Genomic DNA, 25,805 nt, shown 5'->3' with positions numbered 1-25,805 from the left:
CCGTCTCTGTGTGGACTCCCAGCGTGGTGCCAGGCAGCACCGTAAGCTTTAGGCAGAGATGGGTGGCATGATAATGACAATGACAATCTTATTGGAGGCAGCAGGGCCCTGACATAGGACTTCCAAGTGCTCTCCAGTCACTAACCATTTGCAAACAACGTTCCCTTGGACGCATCTCAGGATTTGTAAGAAACGCTGTGTCTCCGCTCACTTCAATGACCTTCCAGCTGGAAGGGTAGCCACTGAGGGCTGCCCCTTCTCTTTGCCCTCCCCCAACAGCCCTGCCAGTTTCTCATCAGTGACATCCCTGAGAATGGAGTGAGTAGATTGAGGTCAGGTTACCCCAATAAGGGGTGTTTATGACCCCGATCAGTTTACCTGTCTTGCCCTGGCCTCAGGCCGCAGGGCCGGCTGGGATCTACCAGGCTTAGGGGACCCCATCGGCATCATTGTCCGGGACTCACAACCATCAAAGACCTTAATTTTAGACCTTTGACATATATCCCAAAAAGGGTACATACATCTCTTTTGTGCAATGTGTTAATTTGTTAATGCAAGTATTTTAAATGCACCACTTTTATAACCATGTTCTGGCATTTATTCATTTACTATATTTAAAGCCTCAAAAAGTGGGAGTGGCCTGAACCTCTTTTGCTAAGAAACTCTGGAGCTGAGTGAACCCAAGTGGCATTGGGCCGATGCCCCTCCTGGGGGGGGGGCTCTTCCCTCATAGCCTGCACTGGTGATCAATCCTGGAGGCCAAGTTTACAAAGTCTAGTGTGCAGGCATTTCATTCCCAACTCCATTTGAGAAATCTCACTGAGAATCCCAAGACAAAGCTAAGACCTGATCCTGACACTATTTTACTGCAATGAGGGAGACAGAGGGAGATAAAGCCCATCTTCTGAAAATAGACCTGGATTCCTAATATCAAGCTGAATAAGTTCCGAAGTTATCATACGAGCCATGGGGAGTCACTGAAGCTGGGTGAGGATGAGGGCTCATCCAGTGGTGTATTTTGGAAAGATCACTGGTGGCTAGTGGAGGAAGGGACACTGGAGACTGCGGATATTGTCTGTGTATGTCTAGGTAGAATTCCAAGTCAAGTCCTTTGGGGACGTGGCCAGGATCCCATCCTGGGGTTTCCAGATGGAGCCTTGACAAGACACATGGCCCTTCTCAAGCAAAACACTTTGTGCAAGTAAACGGTACTCTCCCAAAGAGAGAAAGGAGACTGATCCCAGCCTCCCTCCTATGGAACATTTCTTCCGCCTCAGACCTGACCTGGGTGAGAGGAAAAGGGTCAGGAAACCTCTCAGGGGAGAGCTGGTCCCAAAGAGAACAGGAGGTAGTTTCTTATTGGGCAACTTGGGGGTTTGGTGTTCCATTTTCTGGGGCAGTCTGTCCATTTGCTTCCTCCATCATTTCCTTGTACTGACGTTTGAAGAAGCCAACCTGTGGGGGTAGAAGGAGAGGAAAATCAGGACGTCCAGCAGAAGAGAGGAAAAGGCATGGTGGGGGGGGAGAGGGGTCACCATTTCAGGAACCCTGCTCCGTTTGCACACTGCAGCAGGAAATTTATAAACATCGGGACCTTTAGACTCAACCACAATTCTGTGAGCTGGGTAGAATTACCTTCAGAATGAGAAACCCAGACACTTGCCTATAGTCACAGACAGGATCTGTGGTGGTGTCACTTCAGGTCCAGGGTGGCACTCTTAGGTTGTAATTTGATGTGAAGGGAAACATATAGAGAGGCAGAGCTGAGTGGGAGAGAAAAGGAGCGACCAGAGGAGGCCCGAGAAGAAGACGGGGAGGCACAAATGTGGGGGACGGCTGGGGGCTGCTGGCGTCACAGCTGGGAGTGGATGCCTCACATGCAGTGACTCAGTAGAATGAGTGCCTGAGGCCAAGGCGTGCTCTTCCTGATACGGTAAAGCGTGGGATCGAATGCTGGTGGCGTCAAGTGGGGACACGAATACGCACCTTGTACAGTGTGGCCGTGATGAGAGCCAGCAGCAGCAGGCCCCCCACAGAGCTGCCCACGATGAGGGGCACCGGGTTGTGGATCTCGTACTCCTCTAGCACCGTGCCCGTCTGCAGAGGAGGGGACCCCACCAGGAAGTGTCAGGCCTCTGGCTGCCCCAGACTCTCCCAGGTTCCCCGACCTTTCAGGACACTCCCGCTTCTCCACACCAGACTCCAAGGGGTGAGGTTCAGATGCACTTAGGCCACTGTCCCGCCCAGGGACCTCCGTCCTCCCTCCCTCCAGGCTTGTGAGCCCCCACCCACCCAACATCGCAGATTTAACCTCAGAAGCCCCCTCACCTGCCCGGCCACTGCCCACCCCACGGTCACTACCTGGGCTCTCAAAAACACCTCCTGTCCTGGGAACTGGGAATACACAGATGTGTTGAACGTGATTTCCGCCACAGTCACCACCAAGACCTTCTTCTGCAGTGTCTGCAAAAGGGAGCAGGACAGCGGGTGAACCAGCTCTAGGGAAGGCTCAGTGTAGAGACGTGTCCTAGCTTGAGGATGGGTGGGCCCAGACCCACCGGCACCACCTGAGCCTGGGGCCGGGACTCTGCTGCTGGGCCTGCACACCTGGCTGACCCACCTGGCTGACCCAGCCGAAGCTGAGGTTGCCCTTCAGGATGAAGTCAAGTTCCTCCTGGATGCCGAAGGAGGGGACGTCACAGCGGAACCTCAGGCAGTCAGCGACGGAGCAATTCTAGGGACGGGGAGGATGGGTTTGAAGGCAGAAGACAGCATTGAGCTGTCTGATTTGAGGGGAGCAGCCACGTCTGAACTCAGGAGGGCTGTTCAGCAGACATCCATCTGAACAGAACGTGATTCCAGAATCGCGTTCCTCCACTGTGTGGTTTAACATGGGGACAGCCCAGAGTCCTCACCAGCACACGGTTCTCCTGAATGTGGGTCAGAAAGTTGGACTCTATGGGCGCTATTCTCTGTGAAGAGCACTGAATCGACGGGTTCTAGGCAAAGACACAGAAGCAAGTGTCTCAGTGGGGACATCAGAGATTCCTGAGGGACTCGGGACTCCAGGGAAAGGGCCTTCATGAAGGAGTACCTGGGGGTGGGAGACCTCTATGTCTGTCCACACAGGCACCTGGTTCAGCTCCATAGGAACCAGGAAGTTGATGCTGACAGGCAGATCCCTGGACCCCAGGTTGTTGACCTGCACAGAGGGCAGTAAGGCAGGACCATCCAAAGCCCCATCCCCACCCCATCTCTGGCCCCAGCCCATGCTCCTTCGTCACCACCACTCACCTGGTATCTGTGCTGGGCCACGCTGCTTTCTTTCTCCTCTGAGGCTGAGAAGTTGAGATACTTGGTGGATTCTTCATGGCTAGGAGAGAAGAGGACGGGTGGGTTTAAAGTTCCATGGAGGCCTCCTGAGGAGGCCCTGGCTGGGACATAACAGGACAGGTGGTCAGTGGGACCTTGGGGGTGTCAGGAATGACGTCTGTGGCTGACTTGAAACACTGGGGAGACTTAGGGAGCAGGGTAGGCTTTGAGCTGAGGGCAAGGTGCTGGCAGAAGCTGCCCACAGAGGAAATGGCCAAGGTGGGGCCAGGCCTGCAGTGCAGTGAGAAGGACTGAGAGCTGTGCCCTGACGTGCTGGGCGAGGGGAAGCCAGGGCCTCCCCCTCTCTGAGCCTCAGTTTTCCTCTCAAGCCTTCATGGGCACAGAGGATGCTGGATGGACCTGGGGGCACAGTGAAGGTTTGGGGAGATTCGGGTTGACACTGGCCACACCTGGGGCCCTTCTCTCCTGTTTCCTTGGCTTTTCTGGGCCTGGGGCTTGGAGGTGAGGGAGAAGCCACAGCAGACGAGTCACTGCATCTCAGTGTAACAGCACTTCCTCAGGCCTGCCTGGGCCCATGCCTGAAAGCCAGTGGCCCACCTAGCCCCTCACAGGGGTGGCTGGCCTCCCCTCTGTCCCTCAGGGCTCCACACCTTGGGTACCTGTCCTCTGCCTGCACAGTCCAAATCCTAGACCACCACTTCTACTCTGAAGTCTCATCCCTCCTCTGCTGAGGTGCTCCCCCAAAATGCCCCAGCCTCATCTTGGGGCCTCCACGCCCAGAGTGCCCCTGCCCACAGAGTTGCATCTGCAGAGGACAGCTGAACTGTGGGGCCACACACTCAGACATGGCCTGCTCTGCCTGTGGGCGCCTGCAGGGAGGTGTGCTAAGCCCAGTGCACACTGAGCAAGCAAGCTCAGAGCGTGCCAGCAGCTGGGCTCCTGAGAGCCCCGGCGAGCAGGCGTGACTGCACCTGAGCCTCTGGGCAGGAGGAGGACACCCGCCGAGACACCTGGGCGGAATCAGCCAGGGATACACCCAGGCTAAGCCACATGGGCCTGCCCTATGTCACAAGTGCACACACCAAACAAAGCGAGGGGTTTAGTCTGGTTTAGATTACACATAGAGGCTCAATGCATCCCTGTGAAAGTCACATGAATGTACAGAAAGTAGCCACACCGCTGTGCCTGAAACGTAGCAAACGCCAGGAAGGTGTCTGCTCAGACACTGGGCTTTGACCCCTTAGTTGCAAGCCCCACGTCTGCCCCTCCTTGGGCACCATGTCAAGGCCTTTCCTTCTACCCAGCTTCTCCCTGGCAGCAACCTCTGCAGCTCATTTCTCCCTCTATCCCTTTCCCAAAGGGGGCTGGGAAAAGGAAGAAGGGTGCTTCTAAGAGCCCTGCAAGTTGTAAATCTGTTCCTTGCAATGAAAAATTATCTTGCCCCAATGCCAAGGACCAAGTCCAATGCCAGGGACACTTGGTGTTTAGCTGAAGCCTCCCCTGACGCGAGGCTCTACGCCGCTCTTAGAAATTCAAATTGCTCAGGGTGCAGAACCACAGAGAGGCCTTTGGTGAGATCCTGCTTTGGTTCAGGGTAAACTCGCTCCCCAAAAGGGTTGTAGGAACCTTGAAGACAGACACATCTCCTATTGGGGAATTCAGGACAGTCTTGGGACGTCTGAGAACTGGAACCTCATGAAATATAGGACGGAAAATCAAACCATACTTCTTATTGTCATAGCTAGTCCACAAGAAACACCCAGAGATTGGTGAGGAAGTACTGCTAGCAGCATCGTCTACCGATCGGAAGGTTGGCAATAAGACCTCCCGAGCCCAGAAGCTCCGCGGGTGCAGGACTGAGCCCCTGAGCCCCACCAGTGATGGAGAAAAACCCCTTCCAGGGAGTGGTGTGGCACCTGCTGGCCACCACGTAGATGGCATACGTCACAGGGAGCTCCAGCTGGGAGGTGCTCTTGCTGGTTCTGGGGGAATTATTCTCACTGGAGAAGGAAGAGGAGGCCAGTTAGCAAGTGTCCCAGAAGTGGAGGCTGGGCGGGCGGGGGCGCTGCCGGGACCTGGCCCCACTCACCTACTCACATTGGCTGTCAGAAGGAGCCGGTCTCCCAGCTCGGCCTTGGGGGAGACGTCAAAGGTGGCTGTGAAGGTGATCTGAGGAAGAGGCAGGTAGGCAGGTGTGGGGCTTGGGCAAGGAGGTCCCCAAGGAGTGAGGCGGAGGGGGCAGTGAAGTAGGAGCGGGCAGAAGCAAGACTGACCTGGGCCCCCTCGCGGAGGATGAGGTGTTTGATGCTGCAGTGGGTGCTCCGTGTTCCCTGGCTCCCCGCTGGGGAGTTGTCACAGGTCAGGGGCAGGGAGCGCGACTGCATTTGGTTCTGGGCGAGGGCAGGTGAAAACGGCCGGAGACCATTGGTTAGTGTCCCAGACAGACGCCATGAAGCAGCGACAGCTTCCCGGACTCTACCTTAAGTTTCTGGTCTTAAAAATTCCCTAAGACACTACCTGGTCACACCTCCTGCTCATGTAGAAATCCCAGATTTATTAGTTTCCCCTTTTTTTTATGTATTGTTATTTTAAAAAGGCTTTTTTATTATGGAAACTTTCAAACACATTCAAAAGTAAAAACCTTAAATAAATCAACCCCCCCTCACTACCCATCACTCAGCTTAAATTACCCACATTTTTCTACTTCTGTTTTTTTCAGCTGCTCTCCACTTTTTTCCCCCCTGGATAATTTAAAGCACATTCGAAACATCACATCGTCTCATCCAGAAATACTTGAATGTATACCACCAACATATAAGGGTATTTTTTTAACATAACCACAAGACTCAACAAATCACGCCCAGTAAAATTAGCAATAATTCAATATCAGCTAATACTCAGGTTATGTTCACTTTTCCTAGATTGTCTCCAAAAATGTTATTTTACAGCTCATTTAAAAAATTTTTTAAACAGTTACTTTTTTTCTACATAAAAAATTATTTTATATTAGTTTCAGATGTCCAGCACAGTGGTTAGACATTTATATAATCTATAAAGTGATTTTCCAGCTCATTTTTAAAATCAATATCCAGCACGGGTCCAAATGTGGCATTTGGTCGATATGTCTAGAAGTACTTTCAGGGATAGGGCACTCACCACTCATGCAGCTGGATCTAGCCCCTTCTAGTGTTTTCCTTTGAATGCTAATGAAAATAGTATCCCGTTGGGAGTACTAACCTAAGAGAGACATGACACCAGCCAACCAAATGTCATGTGTGGACCTAGTTTTGATGCTGGTTCAAATAAATCCGGCGTAAAAAGGCATTTTTGAGACAATTAAGAACATTCCATTATGGTCTAAATACTAAGGACTCACTCATTCCATTGGGTGTGATAGTGGCACTGGGTCATGTGAGATGTCCCCAGTGTCCAGCACTAAAGCTGAAACAGACGAGAGACATGATGTCTGGGACATATTTTTAAATATTTCTGCAACGGGAAAAAACAGATGGAACAAATGTGGCAAAATGTGGATCATTGTTGAATCCGGGTGATAAGTTTTGGGGAAGTTCGGTGAACTACATTCTACTTTGGTACATGTTTCACATTTTTCATCATAAAATTTTTGTTAAAAATCTGTTTCCCTTCGACTCCCTCTGGTCCTAGTTCCTTCTTCTAGAATAAGGATTGCCAAACGACAGGCGCCACCAGTTTTTATAGATAAAGTTTTTTTGGAACACAGCCATGCTCGTTCAGACACATATTGTCGGTGGCTGCTTCCACTCTGAACAGCAGAGCTGAGCACATGCAACAGACACTGCGTGTCTCACAAAGCTGACGTATTTACTTCCTAGCCCTTTCGAGAAACAGTGTGCCAAGCCCTGGTCTGGAGTAACCCATCCATTTACGTCTTTCTTCTACAGGACAGTGTTTTAAAATATTTGAAGGCCAAGACATGTTTTCCTTTAAAAGGGGAATACTGATATGATGTGGAATAGAGAGACATTTAAGGCAGGGTCCCCGCTCTCTGCACCTTAACAGTTTCCTGGGAACTTAACCGTCAGTGCCCTTAAAATAGGATGGCCAGAGTTGGGCACGACATGAGCTGAGCAGTCCTATCACAACCATACCCATCCTCAGACCACATCCAATATCAGTCAGCCTGGACCTCTTGGTTTATGAGAGGCTGCAAAGCAATGGCAGCACCAGCCTGAGCTCTGAGCCAGCACAGGAGTCTCTGCCGACCGACCCCCAGCCATCAGCCACGTTCTTCCCCGAGGACATACTACCTGGCTTCCTGCAACACGTCGGTAAGACAGCCCCAATGGATAGGAGAAGGTGACTGTGGTTCCATACGAGTCCTCGCCATCATTCCACACTGTCACCTCCATGGTCAGCTCTACGTGAGTCCCCACTACTAGGGACTTCAAGCTAGATGTTGGGGCAGAGGGTGGGAGATGATTCTGTGACTGAGGTTACCAACGGTCTGGGGATGAAACACAGAGTAGGGAGGGAGGGCAGGGATGGGGGACAAGACGTCTGGGTTCTGAGCACAGGGCAGAAGAGTTAGGAGAGCCGGGTGGAGCTCTAGTGTTCAGGAGGAGGGCGGGTGGGGGGACCAGGGCAGGTCTCAGGGGCTGGATGCTCACCCTGAGAGGCCAAAGGAGATGCCAAGGTCGTCCTGGCAGACGTGGTCGGCTCCACAGTTCTTCTCAAAAGGGAGCTGAGAGGGAAGGCAAAACGGGGTTTTCCCCAAGGTCTGGAGTCCCCGCCTTCCGCCCCCTCTGGGAGCTCCCAGCATCAGGACTCACAGAGGTCGTGAAGTATCTGGGGGCGTCCGCAGCCAGCATAGGCTGCAGGTTCCCAAACGAAAGGATGGGCTTGCCCACCAGGGAGAAATTGAGACGCAAGATGATGGGGGTCACGGAGTCCTCCACACAGGCCTAGAGAACGCACAGTGAGGGGGCAGGTGGCTGAGGAAAGCAACGCCACAGGCACCAACTGGGTCCCATTTCCTTGTCTGTAAAATGGGACAGCAATGACACCCACCTGCGCTCGTTAAACACTGACTGCTGAAATGCCGCCCGCGGGCTCTGTGCCTCCATCTCCCTCCCCCTAGCTTCCAGCAGGCCCACTTCCTCCCTCAGGATCTTCTCTCACTCCACCTGCCCACAGGCCTGCGGCACCCCTCTGTTCTCTCCCTGGCTTTATCTTCCTTCTTAGTGTTCATGGCTATGACCCCCGTCCTCTAGGGACTGGATTGTTTGGGGTCTTCCGCCAGAGCTCCCTGTGGGCAGGGACTGCTCTGTCCATGGCTGTGTCCCAGCACTCAGGCCAGGGCCTCAGGGTCTCAGAGACCCAGCTCAATACAAGAATCTCAGCCCACTGCTCCACGGTTTTCTGAAGCAGCCATACTCTTTTCTGAAATCTGGCTGCGTTATTTCTGGCCGTTGCCGCCAACCCGTCCATGCGTTCTCACGCACTCACTCCTTTGGCTGACAGAGGTGAAGCAGCTCCTTCATGCCAGGTGCCACGCTGGGGCTGAGCCACAGCCAGGACCAGAACACACCCCAATCCGTCCCTGCCCAGTCGCTGCCAGTCTCAGCAACGCCTGCACTCCCAGGGCCCCCCAGCCTCCTCACCGAGAGGAGTAATGCCACTTCCTCACAGTGCTGGCTCAGCCCAAGGTCTAGAGTGCGCGTCAGGTTCCGAGCCCTGGTCTCTTTGAAGATGGCACGGGGACTCAGGCGGCCAGGATCGAGAGTCAGGTCAAAGGTCACAGAGCTTTTGAGGTTACCTGCAGGGGAGAGTAGGGGATGGGAGAGAACCAGGAATGCCCCAGGTGGGCACGGGGCCAGGCAGGAGCTGGGGGACTCCAGGGTTCGGGGTGTCCTGGGGGAGAGAGGACTTACCCAGCTGGTTCCTGGCACTTTCATAAACATGAAGGCAGACCGTGGCATCACCTAGTGTCTGGAAAGAGGGCGTCTGCTCCCGACACTCAGACATGGACCTAGAAATCTCTGTCGGCGAGGTGCGAATGCTTGCCCACACCCTGAGCACAGGCCTGGTCCTGGGGGCAGAACGCTAAGCTGAGGACAGGCCTCTGGTCGCAGGAGGCCAGCCTGGGCTGGGGGTAGGAGGCCGGGGCCCTAGGGGGACCGAGGATCCCTGGGGAGGGTCTACGGAAGTCTCTTCTCACCTGAGCAGCAGTGCGTGCCCCCGGGCCCCCACGGCCAGGTCCACCAGTCCATCCTGGGTGAGGTCCTGACCCCCGCTCAGTGACTGCCCAAAATACTGGAGCCTGGGGGACAGCTGGGAGCCTGCAATCCTCTGGCCAGAGAGGGAAGGGCAAGCCTGGTTAGCGGGTGAGGGAAACAAGGTGGAAATCAGCAATAAGAGGAACGGGGAGGGGGGATGTGGGAGATAGAAGGGGTGAGTCGTGAAGAGATGACACCAAGGAGGGCCTAAAAAGAGGGGTGGGGAAAGGATGACTGGAGAAAAGAGAAGATTTCTAAGACATCAAAGGAGAACTGGAGTCTGAGGGACTGGCCTGGTGACCTGAGTTGCATCGAGCCTCAGGTTCCAATTCTGGCTCCTCCCAGGATGAGCCACGAGCTGCGGGCAAGGATCCCACCCTCTGTGCCTCACTTTCCTCATCTTTCACGTGGGGATCAGCTGTACGTAGCGAATGAATTAATTCACAGAGTTCTTAGACCAGCCCCTGGAGCATGGTCACTAATCCCTTACTAACGATGCTGAGTATTAGGGCTGGAAAGGACCTCAGGGCTCAGGGAGCTACACCTCCTTCTTGGCAGGCAGTGCCAAGGCCACTCAGCCTTTAAGAAGCCAACTCCAGACCTACAGTGAGACCCTTTGACGCCTGCCGACGTCCACCCTGTCTCTTCAGAGGACAAGGGGGGATCCAGTCGGGGTGGGGAGTGGCTACACCTGTATGAAGACCTGTGGGTCCCTCTTCTATTTCCATTGCTCCTGTAACAAGCAATCCCTCAGAGAATGTGCCCTATAACTCTCTGGCACATTGAGAGTGTAATGCTGAGCGAAATAAGTCAGACAGAAAAAGCAGAGAACCATGTGATTTCACTGATATGTGGTATATAAACCAAAAACAACAAAGAACAAGACAAACAAATGAGAAGCAGAAACTCATAGACACAGACAATAGTTAATGGTTACCAGAGGGTAAGGGGGGTGGGGAGTGGGAGATGAGGGTAAAGGGGATCAAATATATGGTGATGGAAGGAGAACTGACTCTGAGTGGTGAACACACAATGGGATTTATAGATGATGTAATACAGAATTGTACACCTGAAATCTATGTAACTTTACTAACAATTGTCACCCCAATAAGTTAAAAAAAAAAAGAAAAAGAGTAGTAATAATAAAATAAAAGAGAAACGTACCAATTACTAAGGAAGTTTAGAAGTGAAGAGGGGGCAGAAAGCACACACACAGTCAAGTGTCCTTGTGCCCAGGAAGCTGACCTCATGGTGCGTGGGCCCGTGGGGAACAAGGCCTGACCGTCCCAGACCAGGGTGTGGTGAGACCCGTCATGGGGGGAAAAAGGAAAATCACACGGCCGTGAGTTTCGGGCGAGGCCTCGTGGGGATGACCCCGGGACTATTTGAAGTCGAAAGGCTGCGTGGACACGCCTCTTAAAGATAGTGTGACCGAGCGCAGTTTCAAGGCTCTCGTTACTCTCAGCAAAGCCTTTCCAAGTTGTTTAGAGCCCTTCCATTGTTAAACCGTATGGCAGTAATTGATTCTAATACAACGTCTGTTGTGGGCAGGCACTTGTGTACACATGTGCAGTACGTGTTCTCCATGCACATATGTGGACTAACATTGAATCCTCACAGCGGCAGCCCAGTGACGTGGCCTTACTATTACTGCCACTTTACATATGAGGACCCTGAGCAAGAGAGGTGACTTAGGACCAAGACCACAGAGCTGGGAAGGGACAGAACTTCCGGGACCTTCTTTGACTTGTTTTTCTAACAACTTTTTGAGATATAATTCACATACCGAACAATTTACCCTTCGAAAGTGTAAAACTCAATGGTTTTTAGGGGGTTCACAGGTTATGCAACCCTCAACAAATTGATTTTAGGACATTTTTGTTACCCCTCAAAGGAAGCCCGTACCCCTTAGCAGTCACCCCGTGTCCCTGCACCCCCAGCCCCTGACGACCACCAATCTACTTCCTGTCGCTATGGATTTGCCTGGAGGTTTCATAGGAATGTAATCAGACAATGCGTGGTCCTCTGTGCCTGGCTTCTGTCACTCAGCATCAGGTTTTCAAGGGTCACCCACGTTGGAGCCTGTGTCAGCGCCTTACTCCTTTTCATGGCTGAATAATATTAATTGTATGGCTAGACCACACTTTGTTTATCCATTCTTCAGTTGATGAACATTTGGGTTGTTCCCACCTTTTGGTTACTATGAATAATGCTACTATGAACTTTTTGTGTAGACATGTTTTCAGTTCCCTTGGATGGAATTGCTGGGTCATATAGTAACTCTATGTTTAACCCTTTGGGGAACTGCCAGATCATTTTCCAAAGCAGCTGTACCATTGTACATTCCCTCCAGCAGTGTATGAGGGTTTCAATTTCTCCACATCCTCTCCAACTCTTGTTATTATGCTTATTATGTCTTTTTTATTCTAGCCATCTAGTGGGGGTGCAGGGATGTGTCATTGTGGCTTTGATTTGCTGATGACTGACGACTAATGACGGTCAGCATCTTTTCATGCTGGTCCTTTGCATATCATCTTTGCAGAAATGTCTACTCAGATCCTTTGCCTGTGTTTTAGTTGGGACTTCCCTGACGTTTTGCCAAGGGAAGCAGCCCTTCCTGGCAGGGAACACTCCTGGGTGGGAGGAGAGCTCCTGCCCGGTTAAGCATTTGGTAGGATAACTGATAGAGGGAGGGAATAAAGTTGTATAGCATCCAGAGAGATGCAGGGGTGAGTGCACAGGCTGGCTGAGCAGGCAGGAGCTACCAAGATACCGAGCACTGGTCAGAGTCCTGGGGCTGGGACCTCCCTCATCACCACTCACATCTACTATAAACTTTGGACAAATGAAGTCACTTCTCCAGGCCCCAGCTTTCATCTCTATCATGAGTTTGCTAATGCCTGGCCTACATACCTTGTGAACTGCTGGGGGATTGAAAGGCTTGGGTGGAAAGCCCGTTCGAGTATCAAGTCCCCATACAAAGCAGGGAACATACCAGTCAATATTTCCGTTTCTTAAATTCCACAGATTTTGCCTCCTGCCTTTGCCAGTGGTGGGAAAAGGAGGAAAGATAAGATAATGCCGAGTTCTCCAGGGGGCAATGTGGAAGATGGGGGGAGCGAAGAGGAGGCTGTAGTTACAGGATCTGTGACAGGGCCTACCTGGCTGTGGGAGGGGCTGATGCCCAGTCTAGACGTTCCATGGAACAGGTAGACAGCACCCTGGTTCTCCTGCTCCCCCGGGGCCCCGATGGCCACATCCGTCAGCCTGTCCCCATTCACGTCCCCCAGCACTGTCAGGGCTGCCCCAAAGCGGCCCCAAGGGTGGCCTTGCTCCCCACGGAGAATGACGTCACACTGCCACTTAGCCCTCTGCAGAACAAAACCAGTGTCAGGCTCTAACCCAAGCAACCCTCCACCCCACACCCAAGCCCCACCCAGGCCAGGTCTCATCAGCCACTCACCCCCCGGGGCAAGGGACACACAGACACCTGCCCCCCCCGAGTCGGCTCATAGTGATGGGGAGCCCCGATGAGGACCAGGTCGGAGCTGCCATCTCTGTCCACGTCCACGGAGCAGAGGGAGGCCCCGAAGTAGGAGCCGATCTGCAGGGCAGAGCTAAAGTCACCCTGTCTGCCCCTGCCAGAGGCACCCCTTCGGGGCCAGGTCCTGCCTCTCCCCAGGCAGCAGGACCTCCGCCCAGGCAGCAGGACCTCCCCCCATGAGCCCCGAACCCCTTCATCTGCCCCCTCTCCACCCCTGGAGACCCCGCCACCCTCAGGTTCCACTCTGGCTCCTCCACACCCCACCTGGGTCCCTGTGACTTCAGCCTTCGGCTGCCATTGCCTGGGCTTCTGGATGAAGATGACAACCTTCCCAGTGTGCTGATGGCGGGGGGCTCCCAGGACCAGGCTCTGTACCCCCTTCCAGAGCGCCAGTTCGGTGGAGTAACCTGAGGGGCCAGGCCTCAGCACAAAGGCTCCCCTCAAGCCCCTCCCCCCAGGCAGCCCCTGCCCCACCTGTCCTCACAGCCAAAGCCTCTTCTCACCCAGGTAAGAGTCCCTCATGTCCTCATGCTCCTGAGACATGTTGATGAAGGTGGGGTTTGCATTTGGGGGGTACAGGAAGGCCCCTCCAGACCAGCCGAAGCTCCCCACAGCCCCCAAAACGGGTCCATCCTGGAAAGAAAAACAGGTCCATCCTGGGCTGAGCAGGGCGGAGAGGAGAGGACAGCCATTCCAGGGCAATCCTGCAGCCGACTCCACTCACTACCTGCCAGCCACCCTCGCCCTCCCTCCTCCCCGCTGTCCCTCTGCCCACACCAGCAGCCTGAAGGGGACCCCACTCACAGGTGTGAGCACAGCACTAAAGCCCTCCTGGGACATCTCCAATTCGAAGGAACTGCTTCTTGAGGTCTTCGTACCTAGGGGAAGCCATGACACCTGGGTTCTGGGGGTGGGGGGGAGGGGATGGGCTTTGCTGATGGGAGAAAAAAGCTGATGGGTACCTCAGCTTTAAGAGGATCTCGAGTTGGAGACTAATATCCAGCAACCCATTGTTGCTGCTCATGACATGGGGTCCACTTTCTAGAAGGAAAAGCGCTTATGACTGAGGGTTTCATCTCCAACTTACCCTCAATGGCGAAGATTTTGTCTTTCAGTTGGTTTTGAATGTCTCTCAAAGCATCAAAGTTCTCCACTTTAAATATATACTCTTGGGAAGGGCGCGATGCAATGTCAATTAATTCTTTCCAGGAAACTCTCTTCTGAAAAGCCGATCCCACCTGCGCCACAAAGACCAACTCAGTGAGAATAATCACAGATCTAACGTGTCCGCCGTGGGCCGGCTGCTGAAACTCTCACCACACCGCACGGTCCACAATGTTAATATTACATCCAGCGTGTGGGTGAGAACACTGAGGCTCAGGAAGAGAAAGGGGCGGGTCCCCGGGCCAAGCAGAGCAGTCACCCTGAAGGCAGCGGACGCTCAGAGAGCTGTGTGGTGTCCTCCAAGGGGACACTGACATAAGAGGGAGCAACCCACACCCTACCCCGACCGCATAGCGGAGGATGCCAGCCGCCTCCGCCGCGGGGATGACGTCATCATAACGCAGGTGGTCGCCGGTCTTCTCTCCGTCGGTGACGACGATGAGAATCTTCGAGGCATCCTTTCGGGCCCCTTTTGAGGCACTGAACAGCTCGTTTCTGTCAGGAAAGAAGAGGGTCCAGAGGCCCGTGAACAGAGCTGCCACCAGCCCTGCCCCCGTCCCCCCCACCCCTGCACCGTGAGAATGAGGGGGTGCCCCTTCCGCTGGGAGGCCCCTAGAGGAAGGACACCCTGGGTGGGACCTGTTCCTCTCTCATGGAGACAATGAGGCACAGGGGTCACGTGACGCTCTGGGGAAGGACTCACGTGGCCTTCTGGATGGCTGTGGCCGTGTGAGTGTACCCTTTCAGCTGGTGCACGGAATCCAGCAGGCCTAGTGGGTCTGAGCTGTCCATGAACTCTTTGAACGTGAAGTGCTCCAAGAATTTGTCAGAGAACTGCATCAGGGAGAACTGGGGGAGCCGCGTGGGGCTGGCACCAAGGCCACGCCCTGGACCCCACGCCTGTGGCAAGCCTCCCACCTCCCTCCCTCCCCTGCCGCACACCTGGGCGCTGGGTCTCTGGAACTGGCTCATCACGGCCTTGACGAAGCTCAGCATCTTGGCAAAGTCACGAAAGTCGATGCTCCCTGAGCCGTCGATCAGGAACACGATGTCCTGCTCCTGCCTCGGGCACTCTGGTTGGGGGGGGGAGGTGGCACTGGTCCTCGGAGGGACCCCCAGAGCTGACCCCGCCCAGGACAGGGACCTTTGATCTCCTAAAGTCTCTAAAGAGGCTACATCTGTGGTTTAGCTGCTCACACCTGTGCAGCCTGCCTGGCTGATAAAAAGGTGGAAGTTCCTCCAATCCAGAGGGTCGGAAGATTCTACATTGGTGGCTTGGTGGTCCGTGGCCCTCGAGGGGAGGGGGGTCCTCCATACCTTTCCCTGCAACGTTTCTGCCACCCACTCACGAAAGGGCTCTGCTCGCCACCCTCCACCCCCCACCCCTGCCAGGGTCGCTCCTCTTTGGTTAGTGTTGAACTGTACTTTTGTTAAGTTTTTCATGTCACCCTTGAGAATAGCCACACACTGGTCATGTTCTGTTCTCAGCTTACATACAGGCTCCCACTCCCTTCTGGGTGAATACAGAACCTGTCCTCAGAAAAGGGATCCGTCCCAGCTCTCAAGAAGGGAGCTCCATGCCATCTTTACCTCCCAGCTTCCCTTTTCTGCCCCAGAGGCCTCCCGCCAGAGAGAGTAGTGCGCTGGGTGTTCTCATGGGAACCCAGGCACCTCTGGGAAAAGTTTAGAGCCTAGTAGGTGCTGAAATGGATGCCCCACTCAGTCGCCAGATACCCCTCTCCCAGGGGCCAAATGTGAGTGTGAATGTGAAACCAGGGAGGGGCCTTGGTCTGCTGTGGGCGGGTCTGAAAAGCAACACGTGCCACCTCCTCGTCTCCTCTTCACAGCAGCATCAAGGATCCAGCCCCTGTGCCTGAGCCTGCACACACACGCACATATGTACGCATGCACATGCACACGTGTACACACACACACGCACACACACGCACATATGTACGCATGCACATGCACACGTGTACACACACATGCACACACACGCACATATGTACGCATGCACATGCACACGTGTACACACACATGCACACACACGTGCACACAGTGCACACATACGTGTGCAAATACATGTACACACAACTACACATGTACGTACACACATACACCAGTCCATGCGTGCACATACACATATACACACATGTATCTGCACACAGATACACACATACACATACACATCCAGACGGTCTGCACCCTCATCTCCATTTCCTAGCCTGCCTGCTGCACAAACCAGTCACTTATACCCCAGGGTGCACCGGGCGAAAATAAATCCCCTTCTCTCTAAAAATAACAGCAGTCAGCATTAAGTGAACCATGACCATGTGCCAGGAACCATGCTAAACCCTGGCCGTGGAGCATCTAATGTTATTTTCAGTGTTGGGTGTGTTATTATACCCATCTGACAGACAAAGAAACTGAGGCTCAGAGAGGGTAAGGTCACAGGAAAGGTTCTACGTGGGACAGTGACTCCCCAGTCCGTATTTGAAACCACGACACCATCCAGCACATTTTTTTCCAGATCCCTTTTTTATCTACTGTGGTAAGAGTGTCTCTCAGCCCACGGCACCCCCAGTCTGATGTGTGGGCTCCTCAAAAGTCCTGGTGGTCTGAACACTCACCCTGCAGGGACGAAGGGAGCCTCTGGGACTGCCGGGAGCGGGGAACCAGGAAGAAGCAGAACCCGGTCAAGTACACGTTCTCCCTGCATGTCTGGTGCACAGTAGGGCCACAGGCCTGGGGACGGGGGGGGGGGGTGGGGGGTGGTAGAAGGAGCTGCGTCAGCTCCCATCCCACCCTCCCATCGTAGCACCTCCCCCTTCCGCAGGAGCCCCAGGTCCCCACTCTGTCCCCAGGATGTGACTCAGGGCAACTCACCAGCAGCTGAAAGGGTTTGGTGGCAGCTGTCAGGGACAGGCCCAGCGACATGTTCACAGCCTCCTGGGGGACTAGGGGACAGACATGTGCACGTCACCCTCTGGGTCACCAAAGGGGGCAGTGTACAATCTGGACCCCAACCCTGTCCCCTTTCTCACAGCCCCAGCTCACCCATCAACCTGGGGGAAGGAGGCCGGACAGATGGAGGGGCTTCCCGGCCTTGGTGGAGCTACGGGGCTGCAGGGATGCAATGGGCCAGGCAGCCTTTATGGGGTCAGGAAGTCTGTCTGAAGGTGTGGGTTGGCAGACAGAGCTGAAGCTGGGAAGCAAGTCCCCTGCTCTCCCCACAGGACCCCCCAGCATGGGAGCCTGGAGTTGGGCCCCAGGGAGGGGCAGCGACTCACCCTGCAGGTGGATGGGCTCACAGGTGCCCGTTCTGTAGTCACACTGGTAGAGGCCACCTGTTTGGTTGGCAGCCCTTATCTCCTGGGGGGCTCCAACCACCACCCTGGGGGGACAAAGAACACTGCAGTTAAGAGTGGAGCACGAAAGCCAGACCGTGACCCCAGCAAGCTTGCTCCGACTCTGCGGGCCTCAGGCTCCTCGTCTGTCGAGCAGAGATTAGTATCATAGCAGTTTAAGTTCTGCCTGGGAGGGATTTTTGCCCATTTTATTCTCTGGTCTATGCCTGGCTCCTGAGACATACGGTAGGTGTTCCATAATTGTGGAATGATGGAGTCGTACCTCCTATGGTTGCCGTGAGGCCTAAATCAGTACCCACATACCGGGGGCATGGGACAGCGCCTGGCACTTAGCAAGTGCTCAGTAAATGTTAGCTGTGGTTATCGAGACAGCAGTATCTGTGTTCTGTCCAGCTCTTTGTAACCTCGGAGAGGAAGGCTTGGAATAAAGGGAGGGACTGGACCCTGTGCAGGGACAGGAGGTGACGGTAGCCGCAGGAGGTCCCCACCGGGTCCTCACCAGGAGTTGGAGTACTGAGCCACGCTGTGTCCGAACCCAGCCCTGTCCATGGAGAAGATTGTCGGCTTGTCCGTGTCCACGTTGAAGCAGACAGAGGACGCCAAGGCTGGGGAAAGGTGGTGAGGAGAGAAGCTGTGTTGGAGGGTCCTCCTCCTGCCCCATCCCCCATCGCCCCTCCAGCCCAACGCCCTGTGTGTCCTGGTCTTCTGGACTCCCGGGCTCAGGCCTCCCCCAGCCCGGCTTCTCCTTTCACACGGACAGCTCTCTACCCGCCGGCCTTCTGGCAATTCCCAGTTCTCCATTTCCACCCAGCAACACCCCACCTCTAAAGACGCTCCTTCCACGCCCACCAATGGGCTCCTCAGAGGGAGAGTCCGGGAACACTTGGCAGCACACGGGCAGTGTGCACAGAGCACAAGGTGAACGGGCTGTGCCTACTTGAGAAATTTCCGGATTGTCCAGGCAACTGGCTTCTCTTCCGCCATCTCTTGAACTCCCCCTAAAGTGGTTTCTCAAAAGCCTCTCTCTACACAAACTCCAGAAAAACCCTAGATCCCTCCTCTAATGTCTGAGCCCAAAATGTGGGCTTTCTCAGCTCTCTCCCTACCTGGACACCACCCGTCCCCTTCTTCACAGCCCCCAGCTCACCCGTCAGCAGGAAAAGGGAAGTCCTGGTGTTGGCCATGGCTGGACGGTCAGGCACTGGCCGAGCCCCTGCGCTGCTCAGGGACACCTGGACCAAGAAGCCCGGGAAGCGAGTGAGCAGAGGTGGTCAAGAGGCAGAGAAGGAAGTTGCCAGCATGACTCAGAAGTGAAGGGTGGAGAATATGACGAAAACAAGCAGAGAAGGGGACCGAGGCAGCCCACACACTCCTTTCTGGGAGTCCAACTAGAGACGACTTGACTTGTTTCTCTTGCCTCACCAACCTATGCTTGGGCGCATGCAAACCGCACCCCCTGCCCTGCACTGGGTCTCCCCATTCCCCTGGTCTTACTGGCTGACGGGGCCCCTTGACCTTGAAATTTCAGTTAGCCTGGGGAGAGGGAAGATGCCGATGCCAGGGTTGGGTCGGGGCCCTCATGGAGACCCTGATGAGAACCCACCCCTTCTGACCTGGAAATGTTTGGGTGGCAGTGGCAATCAGCTGGAGGGGTGCAGAGGGGGCATTCACTCATTTCTTCAACAAGCATAACGTAAGGTTGACTTTTCACACCCTCTGTTAGTGAAGGGAGAAAACACAAACCACAAGGCCTAGCCCCTGGGTCTGTGGAGAGGGCAAGTGTATAGATAGCATGACTTTGCTCAGAGCGGAAGCCTACTGACCACAGAGGACCTTACCCCGGCCAGGAGGGGCTGATTTCCGGAAGGCATCCTGGAGGAGGTGACACTTGAGCTAAGTGAAGGAGACTGATGAGAGGGGAGGCTGTTTTAGAAGGAGGCTAGATGTGGAAGAGGCACAAGATAGGAGGGACTCTGGGAAAATCAGTGATGGAAACCAGAGAGAGGGAGGAGGGAAGTGGCAAGAGATGAGGTCAGCGGCCAGGGAGAAGAGGAGGGGGAAGTGGGCTCCCACCCTAGGAAGCCCCCTTAAGCCATGTTGGTTTTGTCCTGAGGGCAGAGGGAAGCATTGATTTTTATATTCATATTTTGGAAAGCTAGAAAGGGGGGCTGTGTGGGGCATGGTTTTATTAGGAGCTGGCTGGGGACAGATTGGTCAGGAGGGTGGTCACAGGGGCCTGTGGAATGAGCTATAGCCATGGGCATCGACTGGAAGTGACTGGCCTTTGAGGGGGGACAGTGGTGATGGTCTCTGAGCAGGAGGAGGGGAGGGGGTGGGCTAGCCCAACTTTGGTTTTGAGAAAACCAAACAGTGTTTGAGAGCTTGGACTCTTGCAGACTCTATGCCTCAGCTTCATTTGCTAAATGGGGGTGTTAATAAAAGTATGCACCTCCTCTCGTTGCTGGGAAGTTTGAGTTAGTAAGTGTGAAATGCTTACAAATGTAAGAGTGTCAGTCGTTGGCTATTATCATCACTTTGCCATGATTGTTGTGTCTGGTCAGAGGGGCCCAGAGGCTTCCAAGAGATGTCCTAGAGGCACTGGGTGTGTGGGACTGGCTCTCAGCAGAAAATCTGGGCTGCAGAAGAGTTTGGGAACCATCCACGGATGTGCTATCTGTGTGAGATCTTGGTGGGAGTGTGAAGAGGGAAGAGAAAGATGGGCCTGGGGTGAGTACCAGGGAAATACCCATGTGGGCAGCTGAGCAGGAGCCCCTGGCACTGAGGACAGGGGCCCAAGAGACAGAGGAGCCCCGGAGAGAGACGGGCAGCAGGGAAGGGCAGCCTCGAGAGGAGTGTGAGCGAGGTCGGGCTGCCAGACACCAAGTGAGGCAAGGAGTGAGAGTCCCCAGACCCGGTAACCGAGACAGCTGGTGACTCCAGAGCAGACCGAGGGGGTGGGGAGCCAGTGGGGAGGAATGTGGGCACCAGTATCGCTTAGAGGTAAGCAGCCCTCCAGACCCCAGACACAATATGGCTGGGAAAAGGCTCTGGAATTCCTAGAGATGATGATGATGATGATGGAGAGAGAGAGAGAGAGAGAGAAATTTCAAGAAGGAAACTGTGGCAGGAAAACCAGATAAAGAGGAAGAAGAGGCTGAGATTCTGGAAAGGGGAACTGACAAAGCAGAAATGACTCGAGCCAGAAGAGGTCAGGGCTGGTCTTGAGGACAAGGCCAGGACCAGAGAGCCCCCAGCCGTGAAGGGGCCTTGGATCTGGCCTGTCCATCGCTCCCTTTCCTCAGGCTTGTGTCCACACTTGGGTGAGGGTGGCCAAGGCCAGAGCACTGGACGACCAAGACTCCACCTCCTCTCTCGAGCTGCCCAACATACGTCCATGATACTTCCGAGAAACACCAAGGTAAGAAACCCCACCTTTGGCCAGAATGACTTGGAGGATTAGAAAAGTGTAGAACAAAAGGTGTCTTTAAGTCAACATGCCCCCCCCCCATTTTACAGACGAGGGCAGTGAGGCTCCAGCCTAACCTTGGGGTGTCTAAAACTCACAACCCCATTTCGGTGACTCATGACTGACATTTCCAGAAGCAGGATGGCAGCTGAGAGGATGACATAAGCAAGGAAGGAGCAGACACCCAGTTTACCCACCTCCTCAGCCCAGTGGAATCCTGAATCAGAGACATCCAGCTGGTCCCACTCGGGTATTCGGAGCCAGGCTGAGCCTGTGGTCAGAGGTCAAGGACAGACAGAGGGCCTGGGGGAGTCTGGAGAGCGGCCAGCCCTTCGCACTGCTGGCATCGCTGCCTCACTGCTTCTGCCCTGTCCCTGGGCCTGAGGTGGTACCTGAGGAAGATTCCAGCAGGATGGTGAGGCGGGAGGGGTTGATCAGCCACATATTGGGGTAGGTGTTGGGGACGGAGAAACCAGGACAGAAGCGGTTTTAATTCAGATCCGATGTGCCTGAGCTAAGTGGAACTGAGTCATTTGGGGGTCCATCTCCCAGGTTGTTTCCTTACGGGAAGATGAGAACAGAATTTTGCTGGGCACCAACCGTGGGTCTGTTCCCACTCCACCCTCAACCCGCAGGGCCTGACGGACCTTCCTGGAAGTTTCTGCCCTCCTCTTGCTACATAAAATCTGTCTCACTCCTCTGTCTTTAAAGGATAATTCCCCATTCAGCCCCACATTTTCTCACAACAGAATTTATTTTAATTCTATAGTGAAGAAGTACACACGTTCATGGAACTCGGGGAGAGCCTCCTGCCAAAAGCGCCTGGTTCTCCCGCTCTCCTAGATCCCTGGGCAGGGAGCCGGGTGAGAGGATAAGGTGGGAGCAGGAAAGGTGTGAGCCGGTTGCAGGGAAGCTTGGGACACGGGAGGGAGAGGCAGGCCCAGGGTGATAATACGTGATGGCAGAACCACAGGGCTGTGGCGGCCCCGACATTTACACCGCTGTGCAGTGGATGTCTGCTGGCTCCCTGAACACACAGCAGCCCTTTGGGTGGGAGGACACTGCTCTTGTCCCCATTTCACAGATGCAGCATGGAGGCCCAGAGAACCAGAGTCACGTGTCTCAGCTCGCCCTGCTCTTACAAGGTGAGGACGGGTTGCAAAGCCCCACGGTCTTAACTACGCTGCTAACGGTCTCACTCCCTCCTGTCTACACCATCTGCCGCCTCTGTTGCTGCAGTAGTTCCAAGCTGAGGGCGAGGGGGAGCGTCAATAATCAGTCTTCCTTCCAATGACTACTCTGACACTTCTCTGGACATGCCGAACAGTATATCCTTTGCAAACAAATCTTTCCCTCGACTTAGTGCCTGCACATGGGCTGACGGCAGGTGCTGGTTTACAAGTGGGGTCCCAGACCCCGTTCATCCTCTGCAGCCGCCCTGCCACAGCTCGCGGTGAGCGGAAGTGGCCGCCTGTGTTTAAGCAACGTGGGGAACTGAAAGTTGACGTAAAGCTGGCCAGATGCTGCACTGCCCAGAAGCCCCCTCTCCTGCCCCACGCCCACTTCCCCTTTCCGGTCTGTACAATTTTTCTCATTTGTAACACGCTGCTGGCTCCCTTAATAAAACACATTTCCATCCGGGCCGGGGAGGTTCCCTCGCTGCTGCTACTACATAACAAGCTTGGTCATTTGCTCATTAGCAAGCACACATTGAGCACCTATTACTAAGTTCCCAGGATGGTAGCCAGGACCAGGAAACAAACTCAAATAGGTTTTCAGATAGTGATAAGGGTTATAAAGGCAACAAAATGACTCAGTGAGCCAGAGTTCGTTGGAAGGGTGGTCACCGGAGGTGTGATTTCCTAGCAGCAGAGTCTGAGATTAGAATGTGGGTGCTAGCAATTTATCGAAGGAGGCTGTTGGGAGAAGAGGATGAGGGAAGCAGGGAAGGAAGTGGACAATGAGACTAGAATCGAGCCACAGCCTGATCCCAGCGGGAGCTCAGGAACAGGAACAGAACCACCGAATGGGTCCCACCTTGAAGCCAGCAGCACTTGCTGTCGGTCAGCCATTGACCGCTGGCCACTCTTCCACCCCCTCCCACACCTGGGATACACAGACGCTGCTCCTGTTCAGCCAAGAGCGACCCAGAGAAGGGGTGGTGGTGAGCCTTTAGCAGCCAACACAACTGAGAAATTGGTGTGAATCCAGTAGAGGGATCTGGGAGGAGCCCAGAAGCAGCTAGTAACTACAGAATGGTTGCATCTTAGTCTCTTTTTTGGGCAAAAAGGAGCAAGGGGTCCAAGGAAGGTGGAGTGGGAGATCCAAACAGCAAACGTCCAGTGTCTCAGGAAGCACATGGCCCAGGAGGCACAGTGACCAGAGGGGCTGAGTGGGAGGTGCCTGTGGGACCAGGGGATTCCAGAGAGGAGAGAGAGGCTGGGTCCTCGGCTCAGCGCCTTGGCTCTTTAGCAGGGCTCTTCTCGACAGGCAGAAGTGTGTCCGGCAGAACCTAGCAACCAGTGCATCCAATTCGTGTTTACTCAGCTGGCCTCCTGAGAGGCCTAGAACTGCACCGGCATCAGGGGCAGGAAAGGGGGCCAGTTTCGGCAATGGCTCTTCAACGTCTGTGCCAGCACGAGAATGTCCACAGAGAAAATGAAAAGGAAATAGCTCTATACTTTTTATTTTTCCTCACAGCAACTGGACCAGAGAATTGTGGCAATAAATGAAGACCACCCAGAGGCAATCAGACAAAGGCTGTTTATGCTGAGCTGGTGCCAGCAGGGCAGCCAGCCGCTTTTCCTTGTGTTTGGACAGACCCCTGACGCCAGGCAGATGAGTGGGAAAACTTTATAGAGTGGAAAAACCGGAAGACTTCGGTGGGCCCTGATTGGAGGCTGTCACCATGGGGAAGCTGGATGCGGGCCATCCTGTGATTGGTTAAGACACATATTTGGCTGTCTCTGATTGGTCCTAAGTTGGAAGCAGGGACAAAACTTAGGGAAGCTCTCAGTTATTAATCAGGTTTTGGTCATTTTGAGCTGATTTTTACAGAAGTTACTGTTTGGCTTCCTGGATGGATTGCCAGAGACAGTGATGGTCTGACTTCTGCCAAGTCTGACACAAGTAGCAGGCTGGATCCTTGACTGGTCACCGTAGATTGTGGGTCAGAGTCCCGTTCTTATACCTGGTCTGCCCATTGCGCATTTGTATATTCAGTATCTCAGGATTTAGGAAATATGAAGTCGGCACATCTAGATACTATATGGTCCTGAAGGAATGTGTTGCAACATAAGGAAACAGGTTTATGGGAACTCTGTCTTCTGGCAGAGGACATAAAAAGAACAGGAAGCCACCCAAACCTATTCATTAATTCATTCCTTCATTCATTCACTCAACATACATATTTGGCAGTTGTTTTGTTTTTTTCTGTGTTCCAGATATTGTCCTAGGGCTTCCTGGCCTCCAGGAATGTCGTCTCCAGGTTATTGTGACAGCATATGAGAGACAGAAGTTCTCTCAGCTAGAGAGTGTCGGGAGGACCTAAGGAAGTGACTCTCAAGCTGAGACACAATTCAGATGAAGGAAGAGAGCAAGTGAGTGCTGGGCAGAGGGTACAGCGTGGACAAAGGCTGGGGAGTGAGAGGGAATGTAGGGGACCACAGATACATTCTGACCTGTCCCCAACAAATCATGTGTAGGGCTGACATTCCCAGTGTGATTACTGATAAGATGGGGATTATAATGGTGGCACTAACTCTTCCATTTTGAGAGTTGGACCTGTGGTATAATTTGATTTAACAAATGTAGTTCAGTTGGGGACTCTCTGAAAGCTTTCTTTTCTTTTCCTTCTTTCTGCCACACATTTATGACTCTGCTTCCTATACATTTACGATACAGACCAGTTGCAGTGGTTCTGTTTCCTGTGGCCCAGTGCTGGCCCTGGGACTTGGGAGAGGCTCCTCGCTCCAACTTAAAGCTACGCAACGTCTGCAAGGGCTGTGATAACCAGTTTAACAGCACCTTCCCCCACCCCAACGGACGAAGCCAAACTCAACAGAAAATTCCACTACAGGCTGAAGCAATTTACATCTTGGTTAGAAAATATAAAACCTCAGATGAAACAAAGACTCAGGGCAGTAGTTTCCAGCAGACTCTGCCCAGCTGACCCTTTTCGTACTGCAATAAACCTTCTGTATTTCTACCTGCCTCGTGGATTCTTTCACAACCTGCAAGCGAGCAGTCACAATTACCAAAAACATTCTTTTTCGCTTTCAATAGGTTCCTGGTGGGTTGCCCTAAAGTAATATAGTGGCTGCATGTAATGTCAGAGGGGTAGTAGACTGGGGGAGGAGTTGGGGTCTTGCACACCTGAAACTAATAATAATAATATAAAAAGGTGGTTCATTTGAAAACTATCCATTGAGAGGAAAGAGCACGAGCAGATGCTGAGCTGCAGAGGCAGGCATGGGCCAGGTCGCACAGGCAGCAAAGGTCACCTTCACGACAGCGGGTCCTGGCCTCAGAGGCAGGATGCTGTGTGGAGGGAGCTGCCTAACAGGGCGTCCCTGCCTGGCTGCAGCCTCATGTCGCCAAACCCTCCCATTTTTCAAGAGAAGCCATAAATCTGGATTTCTCTCAAAAATCTTTCCATTAAAATGTCAGCAACT

General features: G+C 53.7%; 1 protein-coding gene and 1 long non-coding RNA gene across 14 annotated transcripts; one reads left to right on the top strand and one right to left on the bottom strand.

Moving 5' to 3' along the window:
* Positions 1-575: 575 nt before the first annotated feature.
* Positions 576-19,056, bottom strand: ITGAX (integrin subunit alpha X). Its single transcript, XM_074322614.1, has 30 exons — positions 18,814-19,056; positions 18,166-18,271; positions 17,589-17,692; positions 17,185-17,255; positions 16,929-17,043; positions 15,241-15,371; positions 15,002-15,147; positions 14,640-14,793; positions 14,222-14,372; positions 13,939-14,012; positions 13,638-13,767; positions 13,399-13,541; positions 13,054-13,194; positions 12,752-12,961; positions 9,533-9,663; positions 9,246-9,403; positions 8,976-9,130; positions 8,145-8,276; positions 7,983-8,056; positions 7,623-7,764; positions 5,607-5,723; positions 5,423-5,502; positions 5,250-5,333; positions 3,295-3,373; positions 3,095-3,202; positions 2,916-2,999; positions 2,621-2,734; positions 2,362-2,463; positions 1,987-2,097; positions 576-1,455 (listed from the first exon to the last, which is right to left on the bottom strand). Exons 1-30 carry the CDS (start codon positions 18,848-18,850, stop codon positions 1,357-1,359), a joined length of 3,483 nt encoding a protein of 1,160 aa, XP_074178715.1. The 5' UTR covers positions 18,851-19,056; the 3' UTR covers positions 576-1,356.
* A 314-nt stretch (positions 19,057-19,370) lies between these two features.
* On the top strand, positions 19,371-25,339 carry LOC109437823 (uncharacterized). 13 transcript variants are annotated; one of them, XR_012493077.1, is made up of 6 exons: positions 19,371-19,697; positions 20,228-20,393; positions 20,969-21,084; positions 21,267-21,547; positions 21,902-24,731; positions 25,036-25,339. It is a non-coding gene; the product is annotated as an uncharacterized LOC109437823 (long non-coding RNA). The 13 variants fall into 13 exon arrangements; XR_012493073.1 differs by lacking the exons at positions 19,371-19,697; positions 20,228-20,393 and having other exon boundaries at positions 20,657-21,084; positions 21,902-22,008; positions 22,217-22,277; positions 22,496-24,731; XR_012493078.1 differs by lacking the exons at positions 19,371-19,697; positions 20,228-20,393 and having other exon boundaries at positions 20,660-21,084; positions 21,902-22,008; positions 22,217-22,277; positions 23,833-24,731.
* Positions 25,340-25,805: the final 466 nt, after the last annotated feature.

The sequence above is a fragment of the Rhinolophus sinicus genome, linkage group LG18 (assembly GCF_036562045.2).
Source record: "Rhinolophus sinicus isolate RSC01 linkage group LG18, ASM3656204v1, whole genome shotgun sequence".
NCBI classification, from domain to species: Eukaryota; Metazoa; Chordata; class Mammalia; order Chiroptera; family Rhinolophidae; genus Rhinolophus; species Rhinolophus sinicus.
This window is presented reverse-complemented; position numbering and strand designations above follow the sequence as displayed.